Below are 19,171 nucleotides of genomic sequence, written 5' to 3' on the forward strand. Positions count from 1 at the left end.
GCTTCCATGACTGGCCTGGGGAAGCCCTGGAATCTTTGGATTGGTTTCCATGTAGCTCTGCACTCACCTGCCATGGTGAGAGAGAGAGAGAGAGAGAGGTGCCAAGGTAGACCAGATATCCAGGCTGTTGTGAGAGGGAGGAGGGAGGGAGAAGGAGGATTGAGTAGGTAGGAGTGGGAAAGCAGGAGCGGGGAGAGGGTAAAGGGAGTAGGAAGGGAAGGTGGGTGGAGGGGGAGGGGAAGGGAATGAGGAAGGAGAGGATAGGGGAGAGAAGGAGGAGCGGAAGGAGGGGGAGGAAGAGATGAGGAAGACTGGCATTTACTGAGCAACTACTTCATGTCTGGCACTGGGCTCAATGCTTTACAACTGCCCCCAAGTACATTTCAGAAATGTGTGTAATGATATGGTGTCCCAGTCAGCTTGGGCTGTGTAACAAATAACACAGGCTGGGAGTTTTAAACAACACACATTTATTGTGTCCCTGTCCTGGGGACTGGAAGTCCCAGATCTAGGCATGGGTGGAGCTGGTTCCTTCGAGGCCTCTCTCCCCAGCATGTACATATGGTCTCCTGCCTGTGTCCCCATGTGGTCAGCAGCCTGTGTGTCTGTGCCTCTGATCCCTTCTTTTTTTTTTTAATTTTTATTTATTTATTTGACAGAAAGAGAGAGAGAAAGCAGGGGGAGGGGCTTAGGGAGAAGCAGGCTCCCCACCAAGCAAGGAGCCCGATGCAGGACTCTGTCCCAGGACCCTGGGATCATGATCTGAGCTTAAGGCAGATGCTTAACTGGCTGAGGCACTCAAGCACCTCTGATCTCCTTTTCTGATAAGGACTCCAGTCATGCCAGATCACGGCCTACCCTAGTGACCAGCTTTTGCCTTAACCACTTCTGTAAAGACCCCATCTCCAAATACAGCCCCATCTTGAGGTCCTGGGGGTTGGGCTTCAACATGTGAATTTGAGGGTACACGATTCAGCCCATAATATATTGTCAGTATTCCACAGGGAAGGAAAATGAAGATAAGACAGGATAATTCAGAAAGGTGCATCCTCGTATGGATCTAGTTGGCATATAGAATGGATATGTCTCCCCCAAATCTATGACAGGCTAGAGCAGAGAGATCATGGGTCTTGGAGGAGGGTCCCCACCCTCTTCTGTCCCTGGTTCTAAGGAGGCCCCAAGGCCTCTGGGGCCTTGAATTCTGAGATGATCAGGGGGGTGGTGTCGTGTGTCCAGAGGCAGAAGAATGGCCTCAGGGGCTCTGAGGAGAGTCCAAAGAATGTGTAGATGAGAGATCCATTGCCCACGTTGTAGAAGGAGACTGTGCCAGCATCACAGTCCAGGAGAATGCCCACCTGATGCAGGGGCCCTGAAGGGTACAGGTGAACCCTTGGGAAGGCGAGGGCCCAGAACATCTTCTTGTAGAGCTCCAGGGCCCAGAGTCCATGCTGGGGGGCATTGGGGATCCTTCCCTTCCGATCCAAGCTCTCCAGACACACGCCAACATTCCAGGCCTTCCTGTGCCCCACCTGGACCTCCCAGTAATACCTCCCAGCAGAGAACTGCTCCCGGGCCAGTACACAGGGGTCCTGGTCAAATCTGCTGGGGACATCTGGCAGTTCCTCGTCAAAGAACAGCCACCTCACACTCTTCCCATCCTCAGACAGGGCGAGTTTGGGGCTTGCGGTATCAGGGTCCAGGGATGGGCTCACTGTAGGAAGAGGAGAGGGTTAGGCTTGGGGGTTTGTGTCCCCAACCTGCACTCTTACATGAAGCAGACCCCAGGGCCTCTGGGTGAGGTGAAACCACAGCCTCCCTGGGAGTTCCTGTGCTCCCCCCTCCCCATGTTCTGTCCAGGACCCCATGCAAACAGGCCATCCTAGCAGCTGAAGCAGCTCCAGGTGGATTTCTACCAATGAAGGGACATGGCTGGCACACTGTGGGGTCTGCTTGCCCCCCCAGTTCTCAGTCTCTCAGCACGTGTGTGTGTGTGTGTGTGTGTGAGAGAGAGAGAGTGAAAGAGAGAGAAATAGACAGAGAGGTAGACAGAGAGAGACAGAGACAGAAGCAGGGAGAGAGAGGGGGAGAGCCAGAGAGATATAGGGGAGAGCTAGAGACAAAGACAGTGTCCTGAGATATAGGGAAAGACAGAGAGAGACAGAGACAGAGGTAGAGAGAGGCAGGGAGAGAGACATAGGGGAGAGATAGAGATAGAAACACAGAGAGATAGGGAGAGACAGAGAGACAAGGAGAGCAAAGAGAGAGAGAATAAACCAGATAGACACAGGGAGAGAGATACAGAGACAGAGACATAAAGAGAGAAAAAGAGACAGAGAAAGAGACACATACAGAAACAGAGAGATAAATAGACAGGGAGAGATGGAGAGATAGAGATACAGACAGAGAAAGAGAGAGATGGGGAGACAGAGAGACAGAGAGAGAGACACAAAGAAAGAGACACAGAGAGAGACAGACAGAGAGACAAAATGAGCAAGATGGAGAGACAGAAACAGAGAGACATAGGAAGACATGGGAGGATGCAGGGGGACAGGAGAAGGTGCCACAGTACATTGATGCAGGTGCTGCTGGACAGCTCTGGGGTCAACGACTGAAGAGTCACATGTGGAAAAGCCCAAGAGGCATCTTAAGAGCCCCACAGCTGAGATGAACACCTTCTAAAACAGAGTCCTTCTCTCCTGCCCTGCCATCCTTCTCAGAGCCCTCAGAACCCCAGCATGTGACCTGGGGGAAGGTCTGTCTACACTTGGGCTCCATACCAGAGGCAGGGAGGGTGTGTGGGGACCAGCAGGGCACCAGGCTGCCCCTGCAGCCACCTTTTCAACAATAGAAACCTCCTAGCCAGTGTCCACCCTGGCCCATTCTAAAGCCAAGTATGTTGTTGTTTGCTTGGGTCTGCACCCAGATGCCCCAGACAGTCATGTTTCCTGACCTTCCATCCCTGTCAGTTGGACAGGACCCATGCTCTCCTCCTATTTGAACCCCAGCTTTCTCCCTGGTCTCTACCTCCTTCTGGATAGAACTCTGTTCCCTTTTGCTTTCCAGCAAAGACTATTTATTTCCCCCCAGAATTCTCATTGCTGTTTTCTGAATTCTCCACCTTCTGCCCCATCAAAACCCTTCCCCTGTAGAGTCTGGGCTGTGCAGATGGAGCCCACCCATGTTCCATCTCCATGATATGGTCAAACATGGACTCCCTAGCTGAACAATGAGCCTGGCTTCTGTTATTCCAAATTCCCTCATGATTAAATAAAAATTATTTACATTACAAAAACAGTCCCAGACTTACAAAGAAGCTGAAAAATAGCATAAACAATATGTCTATGTCAACATCTTGCATAACCCATGTAAAAGGATCAAAACCAGAAAATTAACATTGACACAAAACTATTCAGTAATGACCTCTCACACGCCACCCCACACCTGGCCTCCAGTGCAGATCTATCTTCCCTGAAAACTGTTCTCTAGCTTGTTCTCTTTCCCCCTGCTGGCTTCATGTGTCTTTTACACCAGATCATTCCTTTTAGGCAACAGACATGCTCTGCTACCTTAAAGTAAAGGACCCTAAAGTAAAACCAAAACAAACCCAAATAAAACACTCTGCTTGATTCCCCACTCACCAGTTTTTAGCTCAGCTGCACAGACAATAATTTTGAAGTTTTTCTCCCAGCTGTCTCCATGGGGCACACCTCTCTTTGCACACCACACTAGCCAGTTTTTCTGGGTCATGTTCCCAATCTTATCTCACTGTATTTCTCAGCTGCATGGAATGCCACCAGCTGTTCCCTCACCACACTGTATCCGTGGATTTCAGCGGTTAAGCATCCCCTGGCCCTCCCACAACTCTCTCCAGACTCCTGCTCAAACAGACCTTCAAATACCAGGTTCTCCAAGCCTAGATCTTGGATATGTCTTCTGTACCTTTCCTTTTTGTTTTTTAATCTTATTTCTTTTTCAAAGAAAAATTTTTGAAGAGTAATTTTAGGTGTGCAGATAAATGAAGCACTTCCTGGCTCACTTTTCTGGTTTTCAAGGCCAGATATATGCCATGGGTCCCAAATTCCTATCTCAAGTCCACATTTCTTCCTGGGAGCTCCAGACCTGTGTATCTAAAGATTTATCTGATGTCCCCAGATGGAGATGTCTGAAAACATCTCACTCTTAAGAGGTCCAAGATGATTTTCACTTCTTTGGCCTAAATCTGTCTTGCTTTGCTTCAGGCTTTCTCTTAGATGGAGCCACCATGGGCCCAGGGACATTGGCTCCGAGAGTCACCTTGGGTTCCTTGTTCTGCCTTGCCCCTGCTGACCCTGCTACTTATGGCCCAAGGACCCAACTCAGGGCTGTTTCCTCTCTTCGATCAGCGCCTCTCCCCTGCTTAAACCCCCTCACTCATTCTGCACCATATTTCACATGACATCCAGACCCCTACCTCGGCCTTCCAGGCTCTGCTGGTCTGGGCATCCATAAACCTCACCCCATTGGATTCTCTTCCACATGCCCAGCTCTCACACACCACAGATGACCTTCTCCCTGCCGTGGTGGTGGGCCCACCCCTCCTCCTCGCAGGGCTGTGGTCTCACTGTCACCCAGACCTTCATTTAGATGTTGCCATCACACCATCCCCAGGGCCCTGGACATCCTATATCAGTGCTCTTCTGGCCAACTTCATTATTGTATTCCAGTTCATTCCTATAATATTTACCCTGATTCATTCCAGTTTTGGTTAAAGAAAAATCACTGGCTGATGGCTTGATTCCCACACATAATCTATGCCCCTTGAGGACAGGAGGAAGTCATTTCATTCACTAATAGATGGCTGGCTGCTGGAAGAGGAGGTGACTGGTCAATATTTTACATGAATGAGTAAGTGAATGAATGAATGGATGATTGGCTTCTCTCTGTCCCCTCCTGGACCCTCAACAAGTGGCTGTGCTCAGACAGGTATCCGCAGCTTCCCTGATACCTGTCAGTTGCCTGGTTCATGGTCTGCAGTTATGCCCTTCCCAGTCCTCTGTCCGCAGCCAGACTCTCCCCTCTCCACTCCACACTTCCCACGTAGATGGTGTCCTGGGGTAGAAAGTCACTGGTTCTGCACTCTCTCTGGTGACAGAGTCCCCTCCACAGTGGCTGTGCCTCAGGAGAGCTGGCTTTCTTGCTACCTAGGCTCTGCAAGTCTGTCTCTTCCCCAGGTAGTAAACAAGAGCTAAGTTCTCCCAGGGCAGCTAAAACTTGATGTTTAGAGCCATGTGACTGCCACTCACCAGCATTTAGCACAGCACTTCTGCACTCTGGAATAGAAAGGAATACACACACACACACACACACACACACACACACACACACACCAGTGCTTCTGCATGCATATGTGCACACACAAACACGCGCGCACATAAATGTACAACAAGCACACACAACACACATATACATGCACACATAAACACACAGTTGGGGGGCAGAAGCTTCCAGCCCCCAGCATGGCCCTCACCATGGATGACCTTGTCCTCTGTCCAGCCTGCAATGAGAGAGAAAGATGGGAAAATGTGGGATTGTGCTGATCCAATGGGGCCGAAGCTCAAGTTCAGGAAAGCTAAGTCAAAACAGGACTTAATGAGTTCTAGCTGTGACCCTGGAAAGCATGAACAAATATAGGTTCTTCAGTGCCCAATAAAACAATAATCTGAGTCTTTTCCTTTGTAGGGAAATCATTGTGGGGGATATCCTGACAGCCCTGTCTTACCACTTCCGTCATGGGGACATCTGTGCTCTGCTCCCAGACTGGGGCCTGATGGCTATGGGCAAGGACTCAGCAGGGAAGGGAGTGGATGGGCGAGTGCAACAGTGTGTACTGATTATAGTCCCTGCACCTACACTGAGACCCTGGCACGTGCCAGACACCCTGCTGCATTTCTCACTTGAGCACTTTCATGACGCTCTCATCACCCCCAACTGATAGACACTCCTGGGTTCAAGCTCAGATCTGCCTGTCTCTGTGATGGAGACCTTCCAGCCTTCCCGAAGTCACCCGTGAAGAGCAGCTGAACATCGCTCAGAGATAGGAGATTTCACTGGGCATATGTAAGTGGGTAGTCCCTGAGATGTGTCCTGGGCAGCTCTCTCCCATTCCTCCCATGCTTGAGCGTGCTCATAGGAGACTTCATGCAGGGCTCCCCACCTGCGCCCTGGTTGGAAGGGACATGTCTGTCCTCCTGGGGCCTGCTTACCTTGGAGGCACTGATCCTCTGCTCTATACGGTATCTCTTCTTCCAGCTGCAGCATATTCCTGTCCTTCTGACATTTCTGGAAGAGACAAGTGGCTCCAGCTGTGGCAAGCCCTGCCACAGTGAGGATCAGAGGTACCACTGTCTTCCATGCCGTTGACGGGGAACTTCTGGAAAACAGAGCTAAAAGAGAGCGCAGGGAGGTAAGAATATCAGGGGGAAAGAGCACCTGCATTCTTAGGACACACACATGACAGGGTTTGTGGGTCGGGGGACATGATGCTGGGAACTAACCTGAAATGATTAGGAAGACATACGTGTGTGTTTGTACAGACAGATCTGGACAGATGCACAGGAGAAATGGTAGGTAGATGGCAGAATGTTAAGTACTGGGTAGGTTTCCACAGCATTCTGCATGCCATTCTTGCAAATTTTCCATAAGCTTGAGGTTGTTTAAAAATGAAAATTATATGCAGAGTGTAACTTGGAAGCCCCCAAGGTGTCCATCAGAAGGTGAAGGCATAAGTAGGCAGTGGTCCATCTAGTCAATGGAATGTTGTTTAGCACTAATAAGGAGGGAGATATTGGTGCAACCACTGCGGCGACCTGGATGTATGTTCCTCAGAAAATTAAAAATAGAACTACCACACAGTCCATCAATCCCACTTCTGGATATTTATACAGAAGGTAAGAAATAAAAATATTAGCTCTAAAAAGCTACGTGTCCCCTTATGTTCATTGCACTCTTATTTACAATAGTCAAGATATGGAAACAACTCAAGTGTCTATTGAGGATGAAAGGATAAAGGGAAAAAACATATTTATACAATGGGATAATATTCAGCTATAAACAAGGTGGAAATCAGGCCATTTGCAACAACATGGATGGATACCTTGCGGGCATGTTGCTAAGTGAAGAAAGTCAGATGGGAAAATACTGTGTGATCCCATGTATATGTGAAATCTAAAATGAAACAAAACAAGAAAAAACCCAAACTCCAAGAAAACCAGAAAGCCCAGCGCGTAGATGCAGAGAACAGATTGGTGGTTTCCAGAGGAGAGAGAAGGGGGTGGGTGTAATGTATGAAAAGGGGCAAAAGGTACAAACTTCCAGTTATGAAATCAGTAAGTTCTGGGGAGGTGATGAACAGCATGGTAACTATAGTTAATAGTGCTGTGTTGTATACTTGGAAAGATCATACAGGTTCTCATCACAAGAAAAATGTTCTGTCACTGTGAGAAGTATTGGATATTAGCTACTTATTGTCTGGGGTGCTCAGACCTTTTTGGCCTGAACAGAACAAAACACTCACAGGACAAGTGATGGTTGGCCATTTTCTTCCTCTGGAGGAGGGGGCTGGAGATGGAGCAGGAGAAGTTCCCCACAACCCCATCCTGGATGGTCACATTGGACACCACTGAGAAGAGGCCTGTTGTTGGTGAGGCTGAGAGGTAGGTCGCAGAAGGCAGGGGCTGGTCTCTAAAGTCTCTCCACTGCACCTGGGGCTCTGGGTACCAGCCCTGCGAGGTGCATTGTGCCCAGACACCTTCACCCTGGATAACTTGTACTCGGAGTCTAGGCTTCGAGCCAAGCCCTGTGGGAAGAGATGTCCATTCCAGTCTCCACAACCACCAGTGCTTCCATCAGAAAAGTACAGATCCTGAGCATTCCAGCAGGAATTAGGGGTTTTTCACAGATCACCTACTCTGTGTAATGTTTATATGCCATATGTGACCCTTGTTTCCAGAAAGCACAGGACAAAACGGAAAAGGCCCGGAAAGATCAAAAACCCTTCCTGTACTGCAGAATTAGTGTCTCGGTCCCTCTCTACCTCTGCTCCCCTCTTTCCGGATCAGTTCAGGAAAGGGAGAGAAGCAAATTTAGAAAGCGACGTCAGGTGTCCTGAACTGGGCTTCACTGGCCCTGGTGAAAATATGCTTAGTGCATTTGCGGAACGTGCTCCGGCCTGGCCCATAATGGGATGATCTGCACTAAGCGTCAGCTTTGGGGGGAAGTTCTGGGGGAGAACTGGAGCCCCAGCAGCTTGCCTTTACCTGCCACCATCAGCCACAGCCTGGCCTCCACCGACGTGATGCCGTCTTTGAAGTTGCAGTGGAAGGTTCCGTTATCAAAAACTGTGACATTGTTGATCCTCACTGTGGCCTGTCCCCGGTCCAGCCCAGCGCTCAGGAAGGTGGTCCTTCCCTGGTACTCCTTCATCTGTTCTTCCTTCACGTCCATCCCATTCTTGTGCAGGTACACGACTTGGGATGGCTGTTCCCTGTACCACCGCAGCTCCATGTCCTTGGCACTGACATTGAGGGACAGATGACATGGCAGCCCCACATTTCTCCCCAGCACAGCCAGAACAGGTTGGCCAGGCCCAAAGACAGAGAAATCGGCTTTCCCTTAGGAGAGTAGATCAGAAAGGACTGGTTAGGCGGGGTGTGAGGAGACCAAGCGCCCTTCCGCCCAGACGCAGGGGCCCCGGGGAGAGAGACAGCATCCTCCACCTGCTCTTGTGTCCATCTGCTCTTGGCTATTGTTTCTCTTATCCTCATCTGTCCACAGAATGACTCAGACACATCCTCCAGTGAATGGGCTCCATCTCATCACTTACTGGTGTAAGAGTTTTGCCTGATCTCTGGCTCTGTCACGAACACAGTCACGCTGGGGAGAAAACGCACCTCTGTTTTAGTGAATCCAAGGTCAGACCTCCGTCTGTCCACTCCCTTGAAGCCCTCTTGACCCTGTTGCTCCCAAGGAACATTTCCCAACTGGGGAGGGGAGGGAGCCCCAGGGCTCCTTGGCTGTGATGGTGGGAAGCCAAGATGCACCTAAGCTTTACTAGTTATGGTGTACTCAGTTTCAAGGACACTTGTTCTGAGACCCATCTGCTCTTCTGGATGGTTTCACCAAGCACAGCTTTGCAGGTTTGGTGTTTATATAAAGCACGAGAAGGTATGCTGGAAGATACTCTCTTCCTGTTCGGTGCTAGCCTTCCTTTGGTGAAAGCCCCTGGGGTCTCCCTGTCACTCAAGAATAGGGACAGGGTGTAGAAAGTAAAGATGTACATGAGTGCCCTTAAAATAGAAAACACTCACCTGGCCAAGTCCAGCTGTAGGCTTCCCAGCAAGCTTCTGGTGGCCTTGAGGGAATCGATTTAGTTCTCTTTAGTTCCAGAGGGGGCATAAAACAAGTCTTCATTTGTTGTTTGGATAGAGGAGCAGCTGAGTTTCCCAGTTTCTGTAGAGTCCTCCTATTACTTTTTGTAAAAAATAACCAGCTGTGCCTATTGGCAGTTGCAATACGAATAAAAAGATACATAGGCCAAGGGCTTCCTACAGGGTGTGGTCAATGGGACTGAACACACTTAGTGTTGAGGAGCAAGACCCTGGCAGCAGGAGATAAGGGGAGAGAGGGGACCAAGCAAGTCAGCCCATGGAAGGATGGTTGTCAGGACCGGTGCCAGGAGCCCTGAGGAGGAGATATGGCTCTCGAGTGCTAGGATCCAGGCCAACAGCAGAAGTTGGGGGATTCAGATAAAGTTGCTCCATTATCAAAACACCTCCAGTCCTTGACAAGCTGGGCTATTTTCTTTGGGAAATTTTCTCATGATCAGGTTGAAGTTGGCCAACTTCTGGCTTTTCCCTGGAGACTCCTGTGCAGGAACTCAGGCAGCCTCCCCCTTCATCTCTGTGGCCATGGCAGTCTGTCCTCACTGGGGGCCTGACAGGGGCCAGATTCAGAGTACTCACCTTGGGTACCCCTTGCCTGAGTAAGACACTTGACTAAACACTGCCTGTTCTTCCTTCCCATTGACTCAAAAGTCTAGACATTTTCTGGGAGAGTTTTGGTGGGAACAGAGGTATAGGGAAAGCTGCATGGCCTTCTTGGTGGTGAGGTATTTAACTTAATTTAGCAGAATATTATGGAATGAATGTTGGGTATCTTCCTTCCCAAAGTCAGTGCTCACACAGGGGCATATGCTGCCAACCCAGACCCTCATCTGCATTCCCCTCGGCAAAGGGAACTATTTGGTGAGGGAGTTGTTCCCCTCTTCTGTATAAACATGCTGAATTGTGCCTGCCACTCATTTTCATCTCCCTGTGCATTGCTTGAAGCAGATAATGACCTCGGCTAAAACCCAGACCCAATGTACTTATGAATCAGGTTGGGGGACTGGGGATGTAACAACCAGAGGGAGCATGCAGGATTCTCAACCGCGATGGAAGCAGGTAGATGCTTGCCCCGGAGAATGAATCCTGAACGTGGTCCCACCTGGACAGGGGTCCTTCCTGGGCTTGAGCTCATGCATGGCCTGCAGTCTTTTATCAGAGTAGCAAGAGCATTGGAAGACACTGTCCAAACCCCTGAGGGGCAATGTTGAGCCCTGACTGGCGACAGGCTTCCCGAGGTGCAAAGGCAGACCCAGAAGGCCACACACTGTGTGATCCCATTGCCATGAAATGTGCAGAAGAGGTAAATCCAGAGAGACAGACAGCAGATCTGTGGTGGTCAGGCAGTGGGGATGGGGAAAATGGAAGGTGACAGTATAGTGGTTTGGGGTTTTATTTGGCGGGAGATAGAGGTGGTGGTGCACACGGTCGTGAATGTGTTGTCACTGAGTCTTTCACGTTCATGTGGTTGATTTTATGTTATGTTAATTTCACCCTAACTGGGAAAAAAGGAAAACAAATGGAAAAAAAGAAGAAAAAGAGCAAGGGGTAAAAAAATCAACAGAGGAAACTAAGAATGGAAAACAGTGAAAAAAAGAAAAGTAGATACAAAACCAAGACTTAAAGGGAAAATGCAGAGAAGAAAAACAAGAAACCTGAAGGGCAAAAATGAAAACAGAAAAACAGGTAGAGAAAGAGCGCTGCTTCTGTCTCCTTGGGGATGGGATTAAGTGCCAACAGGAAAAGCAAAGGGAGAACCGGTCTCCGAGTTGCATTCTGTGGGCTGTTGGGCGCCCCCTGCAGGGATGCGTGTGTGGTCTACCAGCTGCTCCCCGTGGGTGCTTCAGGGCACAGTGCAAACCAGGGAGGTTTCTGGGGACCCAGGGCGCCTGCGCTGTCCCATGCACCTGCCCCGGGCATCAATCAAGCCAGCTGAGCTCTCAGAAGCCCCTGCAAGCCGCAGGGCCAGGGTCCCTGTAGGCTCTGTCCTACAAATGGCCAAGGCCCTGGGAGAGCTAAGGGGCATCTCCTCTCTGCCCAGCTCCCTGGTGAGCCTCTAGCTTCCTGCTCTGGGCCCTGTGCACAGTGTCTTTAGATCCTCCAAGCATTTAAAGTGCTGCACCACCCCCCTCCCACATCACAGGCACCTTGGCTTACTCTCTGCCAACTGGGGCTTTACAGGTTTCCTGTCTGCAACGTCTGGTCCAGTCCCTTACAGGATCCACCCCGTCCTTAGTTTCCCTGGCCTCCCATCCTTGGGTGGCAAGGCTCCTTCTTGTCAACATTAGGTAAGGTGCCACGTGAGTGTAGCTTCAGATTTCCACCTGGTCCTCTGTTCTTGTGCACCTTTGGTCAAGTGAGCAAGGCAGGAGGGCCATGAGGAAGGAAACATTAGGTGGCTCCCCAGGAGACAGGGTCCTCTAGGGGGAAGGAGGGACTTGGGGGGCTGTGTTCCTTAGGGTTTCAGGAATTCAGCAGGACAGGGGAACTGGGCAGCTGCTATGTTCTGGGCCATGAAAGAAAGTTGAGTTGTCAGGACAGAAAAACCACTGCATCAATGCAACTAAGGGTTTTGGTCATCTAGTAGCTGGTAGTAGTTCTTATTCACAATCCTCTGTGTTGGGCCTCTGTGGCCCTGGGAAGGCACTAGTGAATATAGGGAGGACAACTGTCTCTTAAGATCTTGCTCCTCCTCCTCTTCCTCCCAACCCTCCTCCCCTCTCCTTCCTGCTCCTCCTCCCCATCCTCCTTTTCCTTCCTCCTCCTCTTCTCTCTGCTCCTTCTCCTCCTCTCCATCCTCATTCTCCTCTTCCTCCTCACTTCCCTTGTTCACCTGCTCTCCCTCCTCCCTACTCACCTCCCTCCTCCTCCTCCTCTCCCTTCTCCTTCTCCTCTTCTCCCTTCTGCTCCTCCTCTCCTTTATTTCCTTCCCTGCTCCAACACTTGCTCTTCCTCTTCTCCCTCCTCCTTTCTCTCCTCTCCCTCACTCCCTTCCTCCTCTCTCTCATTCCCCTCCTCCTCTCTCCTTCTCCTCCACCTCTCTGTCCTTCCCCTTCCACTGCCCCTTCTGTCTCCTTATGAAGAGCTTTGCACTCTAAGATTATTAACTCAAACTGTGTCATTTCGTCATGTTTTTTCCTTTTTTCCTTTTCCACTGGAAATCCTCGGCACCCCTCCTGATCCATCATGTCTATGTCCCCCTGTCTTTAATACACTGTTGGGAGCCACAAGTGTTTCAGGACGTGAAGTTTGGACAAAACAAGCATGTCAATGCTGGGGAACTGTGCAGCCCATACTGTCCACAGGCTCAGGCTATAAAGGAAATTCTCCACCTGCTGATACCAGGCTTGGAGAAACAGCACCTGTCATCAGAGGTGATCAAGCAGGGTCCTTGGTGTCGTGTTTTACCACTGGAGATTGAGAAGGAGAACTGTTTGTTGCTTGGCTCACGGAGAATTAAGACTGAATCTGGAGCTCACATCTGCCTCAGACACCCAGGGGACAGGTAGGCCCCATAAAAAAGGGGAATTACAGAACAATATCCCTGATGAACATGGATGTCAAAATACTCACCAAGATACTAGCCAATAGGATCCAACAGTACAATAAAAGGATCATCCACCACAACCAGTGGGATTTATTCCGGGGATGCAAGGATGGTTCAACATTCGCAAATCCATCAGCAGAATAGGTGACATAAATAAAAGAAAAGAGAAGAACCATATGATCCTCTTAGTAGATACAGAAAAAAGCATCCTTTCTTGATAACAACTCTTCAAAGTGTAGGGATAGAGGGAACATACCTCAATTTCATAAAAGCCATCTATGAAAAGCCCACAGTGAATATGATTCTCAATGGGAAAAATAGAGCTTTTCCCCTAAGATCAGGAACACGTCAAGGATGCCCACTCTCACCACTCTTGTTCGACATAGTACTAGAAGTCCTAACAACAGCAATCAGACAACAAAAAGATATAAAACGTATTCAAATTGGCAAAGAAGAAGTCAAACTCTTTTCACAGACGACATGATACTTTATGTGGAAAACCCAAAGACTCCACCCCCAAATTACTAGAACTTATACAGCAATTCAGCAATGTGGCAGGATACAAAGGCAATGCACAGAAATCAGTTGCTTTTCTACACTAACAATGTGACTGAAAAAAAAGAAATTAAGGAATCAATTCCATTCACAGTTGCACCAAAAACCATAAGATATCTAGGAATAAAACTAATCAAGAGGTAAAGTATCTGTACTCGAAAAACTACAGAACACTTATGAAAGTAACTGAGGAAGACAAAAGAGATGGAAAAACACTCCAGGTTCATGGATTGGAAGAATAAATATTGTTAAAATGTATATGCTACCCAGACCAATCTAAACACTCAATGCAATCCTTATCAAGATAACATCAGCATTTTTCACAGAGATGGAACAAATAATCCTAAAATTTGTAAGGAACCAAAAACGACACCAAATGGCCAAAGGAATATTGAAAAAGAAAACCAAAGCCAGGGGCATCAAATGCCAGACTTCACACTCTAATGCAAAGCTATGGTCATCAAGACAGCTTGGTATTGGCACAAAAACAGACACATAGATTCATAGAACACAATAGAGAACCCAGAAATGGACCCTCAACTCTATGGTCAACTAATCTTCAACAAAGCAGGAAAGAATATCTAATGGAAAAAAGTCTCTTCAATAAATTGTGCACATGAGGCACATGCAGGAGAACAAAACAGGATCATTTTCTTACATCATACACAAAGATAAACTCAAAATGGGTGTTATACACAACTGATGAATCATTGAACACTACATTTGAAACTAATGATGTAATATATGTTGGCTAATTGCATTTAAATAAAAAAACAAAAACATGAAAAAAGCAAAATAAAAGTCAATTAATGACAAACCAGAAACAATTGTAAGAATCCCTATAATAACATGTACTCTTAGTTTTGATAAGAAATTCAATGATTCATTTGTTGTGTATAACACACAGTGTTCATCACATCACATGCCCTCCTTAATACCCATCGCCCAATTACCTTATCCCCCCAACCACCTCCTTATCCACAACCCTCAGTTTGTTTACTAGAGTGCAGAGTATTTAATGGTTTGTCTCCTTCTCTGATTTCTACCCCCTTCAGTTTTTCCTCCCTTCCCCTATGATCCTCTGCACATTTCTTAATATTCCACATATGAGTGAAACCATATGATAATTGACTTTCTCTTTTGACTTATTTCACTTAGCATAATCTCCTCCAGTCCCATCCATGTTGATGTAAAAATCCTTTCTGATGGCTGAGTAATATTCCATTGTATATATGGACCACATCTTCTTTATCCATTCATCTGTTGAAGGGCAACTCGACTCCACAGTTTGGCTATTGTGGACATTGCTGCTATGAACATTGGGGTGCATGTGCCCCTTCTTTTCACTACATCTTTATCTTTGGGGTAAATAGTAGTGCAATTGATGGGATGTAAGGTAGGTTTATTTTTAACTTTTTGAGGAACCTCCATACTGTTTTCCAGAGTGGCTGCACCAACTTGCATTCTCACCAACAGTGTAAGAACTGTTGTAAGTGTAAGAGGGTCCCCCTTTCTCCACACCCTTGCTAACACTTGTTATTTCCTGACTTGTTAATTTTTGCCATTCTAACTGGTGTAAGGTGGTATCTATCGTGGTTTTGATTTGTATTTCCCTGATGGCAAGTGATGTAGAATGTTTTTTTATGTTTCTGTTGGCCATTTGTATGTCTTCTTTGGAGAAATGTCTGTTCATGTCTTCTGCCCATATCTTGACTGGAATTTTGGTTTTTTGGATGTTGAGTTTGATAAGTTCTTTATAGATTTGGATACAGGACAAGGCAAGAAAAGACACAAGGCAAGACAGATCAGGTTCACACCGGATCTGTCCACAGAAACTTTGCAGGCCAGAAGGGGTGGAAAGAAATATTCAACATGCTGAGTAGGAAAAATATTCATCCCAAAATTCTTTATCCACCCAGGCTGTCATTCAGAATAGGAGAGAGAGTTTTCCAGAAAAACAAAAACTAAAGGAGTTTGTGACCACTAAAACAGCCCAGCAAGATATCTTAAGGGGGACTCTTTGAGTGGAGGGAAAAAAAAGACCAAAAGTAGCAGACTAGAAAGGACCAGAGAACATCACCAGAAATAGCAGCTCTACAGGGAACAATGGCAGTAAACTCTTATCTTTCAATAATCACTCTGAATGTAAATGTATTCAATGCTCCAATCAAAAGACATAAGTTATCAGAATGGGGAAAAACAACAATGTCCATCTCTATGATGCCTACAAGAAGTGCATTTTAGGGGCACCTGGGTGGCTCGGTCATTAAGCGTCTGCCTTCAGCTTAGGCCGTGGTCCCAGGGTCCTGGGATCGAGCCCCGCATTGGGCTCCCTGCTCTGCGGGAGGCCTGCTTCTCCCTCTCCCATTCCCCCTGCTTGTGTTCTCTCTCTGTCAGATAAATAAATAAAATCTTAAAAAAAAAAAAAACACATTTTAGACCTAAAGTTACCTGTAGATCGAAAGTGAGGGGATGAAAAAACATCTATCATGCAAATGGACATCAAAGAAAGCCAGAGTAACCATACTTACATTAGACAATCTAGATTTTAGTTTAAATACTAAATACTGTACCAGCTTGCCTTCCACCAACAGTGTAAGACACCCCAATGTTCCTAGCAGCAATGTCCACAGTAGCCAAACTGTGGAAGGAGCCGAGATGTCTTTCAACAAATGAATGGATAAAGATGTGGTTCATATATACAATGGAATATTACTCAGCCATCAGAAAGGATGAATACCTACCATTTACATTGACATGTATGGAGCTCTAGGAGATTATGCTAAGTGAAGTAAATCAAGCAGAGAAAGACAATTATCATATGGTTTCATTCATATGTGGAACATAAGGAATAGAGCAGAGGAACATAGGGACAGGGAGGTAAAACTGAATGAGAAGAAATCAGGGAGAGAGACAAATCATGAAAGACTCTGGACTCTGAGAAACAAACTGAGTGTTACAGAAGGGAAGGGGGATGAGGGGGATGGGGTAACAGGGTAATAGGTATTAAGGAGGGCACGTGTTGTGATGAGCACTGGGTGTTATATGCAAATAATGGATCACTGAACACATTCATCTGTTGAAGGGCATCTTGGCTCTTCCCACAGTTTGGCTATTGCGGACATTGCTGCTATGAACGTTGGGGTGCTTATGGCCCTTCTATTCACTACATCTGTGTCTTTGGGGTAAATACCCAGGAGTGCAATTGCTGGGTCATAGGGTAGCTCTATTTTTAAATTTTTGAGGCACCTCCACACTGTTTTCCAAAGTGGCTACACCGACTTGCATTCCCAACAGTCTGTAAGAGGGTTCTCCTTTCTCCGCAACCTCTCCAACATTTGTTGCTTCTTGCCTTGTCAATTTTTGCCATTCTAACTGGTGTAAGGAGGTATCTCATGTGGTTTTAATTTGATTTTCCCCGATGGCTAATGATGATGAACGTTTTTTCATGTGTCTATTGGCCATTTGTATGTCTTCTTCAGAAAAGTGTCTGTTCATGTCTTCTGCCCATTTTTTGACTTGATTATTTGTTTTTTGGGTGTTGAGTTTGAGAAGTTCTTTATAGATCTTGGATAACAGCCCTTTATGTGTAGTGTCATTTGCAAATATCTTCTCCCATTCTGTGGGTTGCCTCTTTGTTTTGTTGATGGTTTCCTTTGCTGTGCAGAAGCTTTTTATCTTGATGAAGTCCCAAAGGTTCATTTTTGCTTTTGTTTCTCTTGCGTTTGGAGATGCGCCTTTTTTTTTTTTTTTAAAGATTTTATTATTTGAGACAGAGAGAATGAGAGACAGAGAGCATGAGAGGGAGGAGGATCAGAGGGAGAAGCAGATTCCCCGCCGAGCAGGGAGCCCGATGCGGGACTCGATCCCGGGACTCCAGGACCGTGACCTGAGCCGAAGGCAGCCGCTTAACCAACTGAGCCACCCAGGCGCCCTGGAGATGCATCTTGAAAGAAGTTGCTGTGGCCGATGTCAAAGAGGTTACTGCCTATGTGTTCCTCTAGGATTTTGATGGATTCCTGATTCACATTGAGGTCTTTCATCCATTTTGAATTTATCTTTGTGTATGGTGTTAGAGAATGGTTGAGTTTCATTCTTCTGTATATAGCTGTCCAATTTTCCCAGCACCATTTATTGAAGAGACTTTTTTCCATTGCATATTTTTTTCCTGCTTTGTTGAAAATTATTTGACCATAGAGTTGAGGGTCCATATCTGGGCTCTCTATTCTGTTCCATTGGTCTATATGTCTGTTTTTGTGCCAGTACCATGCCGTCTTGGTGATCACAGCTTTGTAATATAGCTTGAAATCGGGCAACGTGATGCCCCAGCTTTGTTTTTCTTTTTCAACATTTCCTTGGCGATTCAGGGTCTTTTCTGATTCCATACACATTTAGGATTGTTTGTTCCAGCACTTTGAAAAATGTCATTGGAATTTTGTTCGGGATGGCATTGAAGGTATAGATTGCTCTGCGTAGCACAGACATTTTAACAATGTGTATTCTTCTGATCCATGAACATGGAATATTTTTCCATCTCTTTGGGTCTTCTTCAATTTCTTTCATGAGTGTTCTGTAACTCCTAGAGTATATATCCTTTATCTCTTTGGTTAGGTTTATTCCAAGGTATCTTAGGGTTTTTGGTGCTATTGTAAATGGAATCATTTCTCCAATTTCTCTTTCTACAGTTGCATTGTTAGTGTATGAGAAAGCAACTGATTTCTGTGCATTGATTTTGTATCCTGTCACATTACTAAATTGCTGTATGAGTTCTAGTAATTTGGGGTGGAGTCTTTTGCGTTTTCTACATAAAGTATCATGTCATCTTGAAAAGAGAGTTTGACTTCTTCTTAGCCAATTTGAATACCTTTTATTTCTTTTTGTTGTCTGATTGCTGTTGCTAGGACTTTGAGTACTATGTTGAACAATAGTGGCGAGAGTGGGCATCCTTGACATGTTCCTGATCTTAAGGGAAAGGCTCTCAGCTTTTCCCCATTGAGGATGATATTCGCTGTGGGTTTTTCATAGATGGATTTTATGAACATGAGGAACGTTCCCTCTATCCCTATACTCTGAAGAGTTTTAATCAGGAAAGGATGCTGTATTTTGTCAAATGCTTTTTCTGCATCAATTGAGAGGACCATATGGTTCTTCTCTCTCCTCTCTTTAAGGCGTTCTATCATATTGATCAATTTGTGAATGTGGAACCACACTTGCATCCCGGGGATGAATCCTTCTTGGTTGTGGTGCCTATTAGCTAGGATTTTGTTGAGGATTTTGGAATCCATATTCATCAGGGCTATCAGTCTGAACTTCTCCTTTTTGATGGGGTCTTTGCCTGGTTTGGGGATTAAGGTAATGCTGGCCTTATAGAATGAGTCTGGAAGCTTTCCTTCTGTTTCTATTTTTTGAAAGAGCTTCAGGAGAATAGGTATTATTTCTTCTTTGAATGTTTCATAGAATTTCCCAGGGAATCCATCAGGCCTCGGACTACTGTTTTTTGGGAGGTTTTTGATCACTGCTTCAATCTCATTACTGGTTATTGGCCTATTCAGGTTGTCGATTTCTTCCTGTTTCAGTCTTGGCAGTATATAGGTTTCCAGGAAGGCATCCATTTCATCCAGATTGCTCAGTTTATTGGCATATGGTTGTT

General features: G+C 46.6%; 1 protein-coding gene across 1 annotated transcript; it reads right to left on the minus strand.

Moving 5' to 3' along the window:
• Positions 1 to 1,166: 1,166 nt before the first annotated feature.
• On the minus strand, positions 1,167 to 8,541 carry BTNL10 (butyrophilin like 10). Its single transcript, XM_044917035.1, has 5 exons — positions 8,295 to 8,541; positions 7,553 to 7,669; positions 6,243 to 6,422; positions 5,507 to 5,533; positions 1,167 to 1,711 (listed from the first exon to the last, which is right to left on the minus strand). The coding sequence occupies exons 1-5, from the start codon at positions 8,539 to 8,541 to the stop codon at positions 1,167 to 1,169; spliced, it is 1,116 nt and encodes a 371-aa protein (XP_044772970.1).
• Between the last annotated feature and the right edge of the window lie 10,630 nt (positions 8,542 to 19,171).

The sequence above is a fragment of the Neomonachus schauinslandi genome, chromosome 7, assembly GCF_002201575.2.
Source record: "Neomonachus schauinslandi chromosome 7, ASM220157v2, whole genome shotgun sequence".
NCBI lineage: Eukaryota > Metazoa > Chordata > Mammalia > Carnivora > Phocidae > Neomonachus > Neomonachus schauinslandi.

Coding starts and splice junctions, on each gene's coding strand:
- BTNL10 (XM_044917035.1), bottom strand. CDS start 8,541: ATGGAGCTGCGGTGGTACAGGGAACAGCCATCCCAAGTCGTGTACCTG. Junction 6,423..7,552: donor GGCCAACCATCACTTGTCCT/GTGAGTGTTTTG, acceptor GCTCTCTTTTAG/CTCTGTTTTCCAGAAGTTCC. Junction 1,712..5,506: donor AGAGGACAAGGTCATCCATG/GTGAGGGCCATG, acceptor CTCTTCCTACAG/TGAGCCCATCCCTGGACCCT.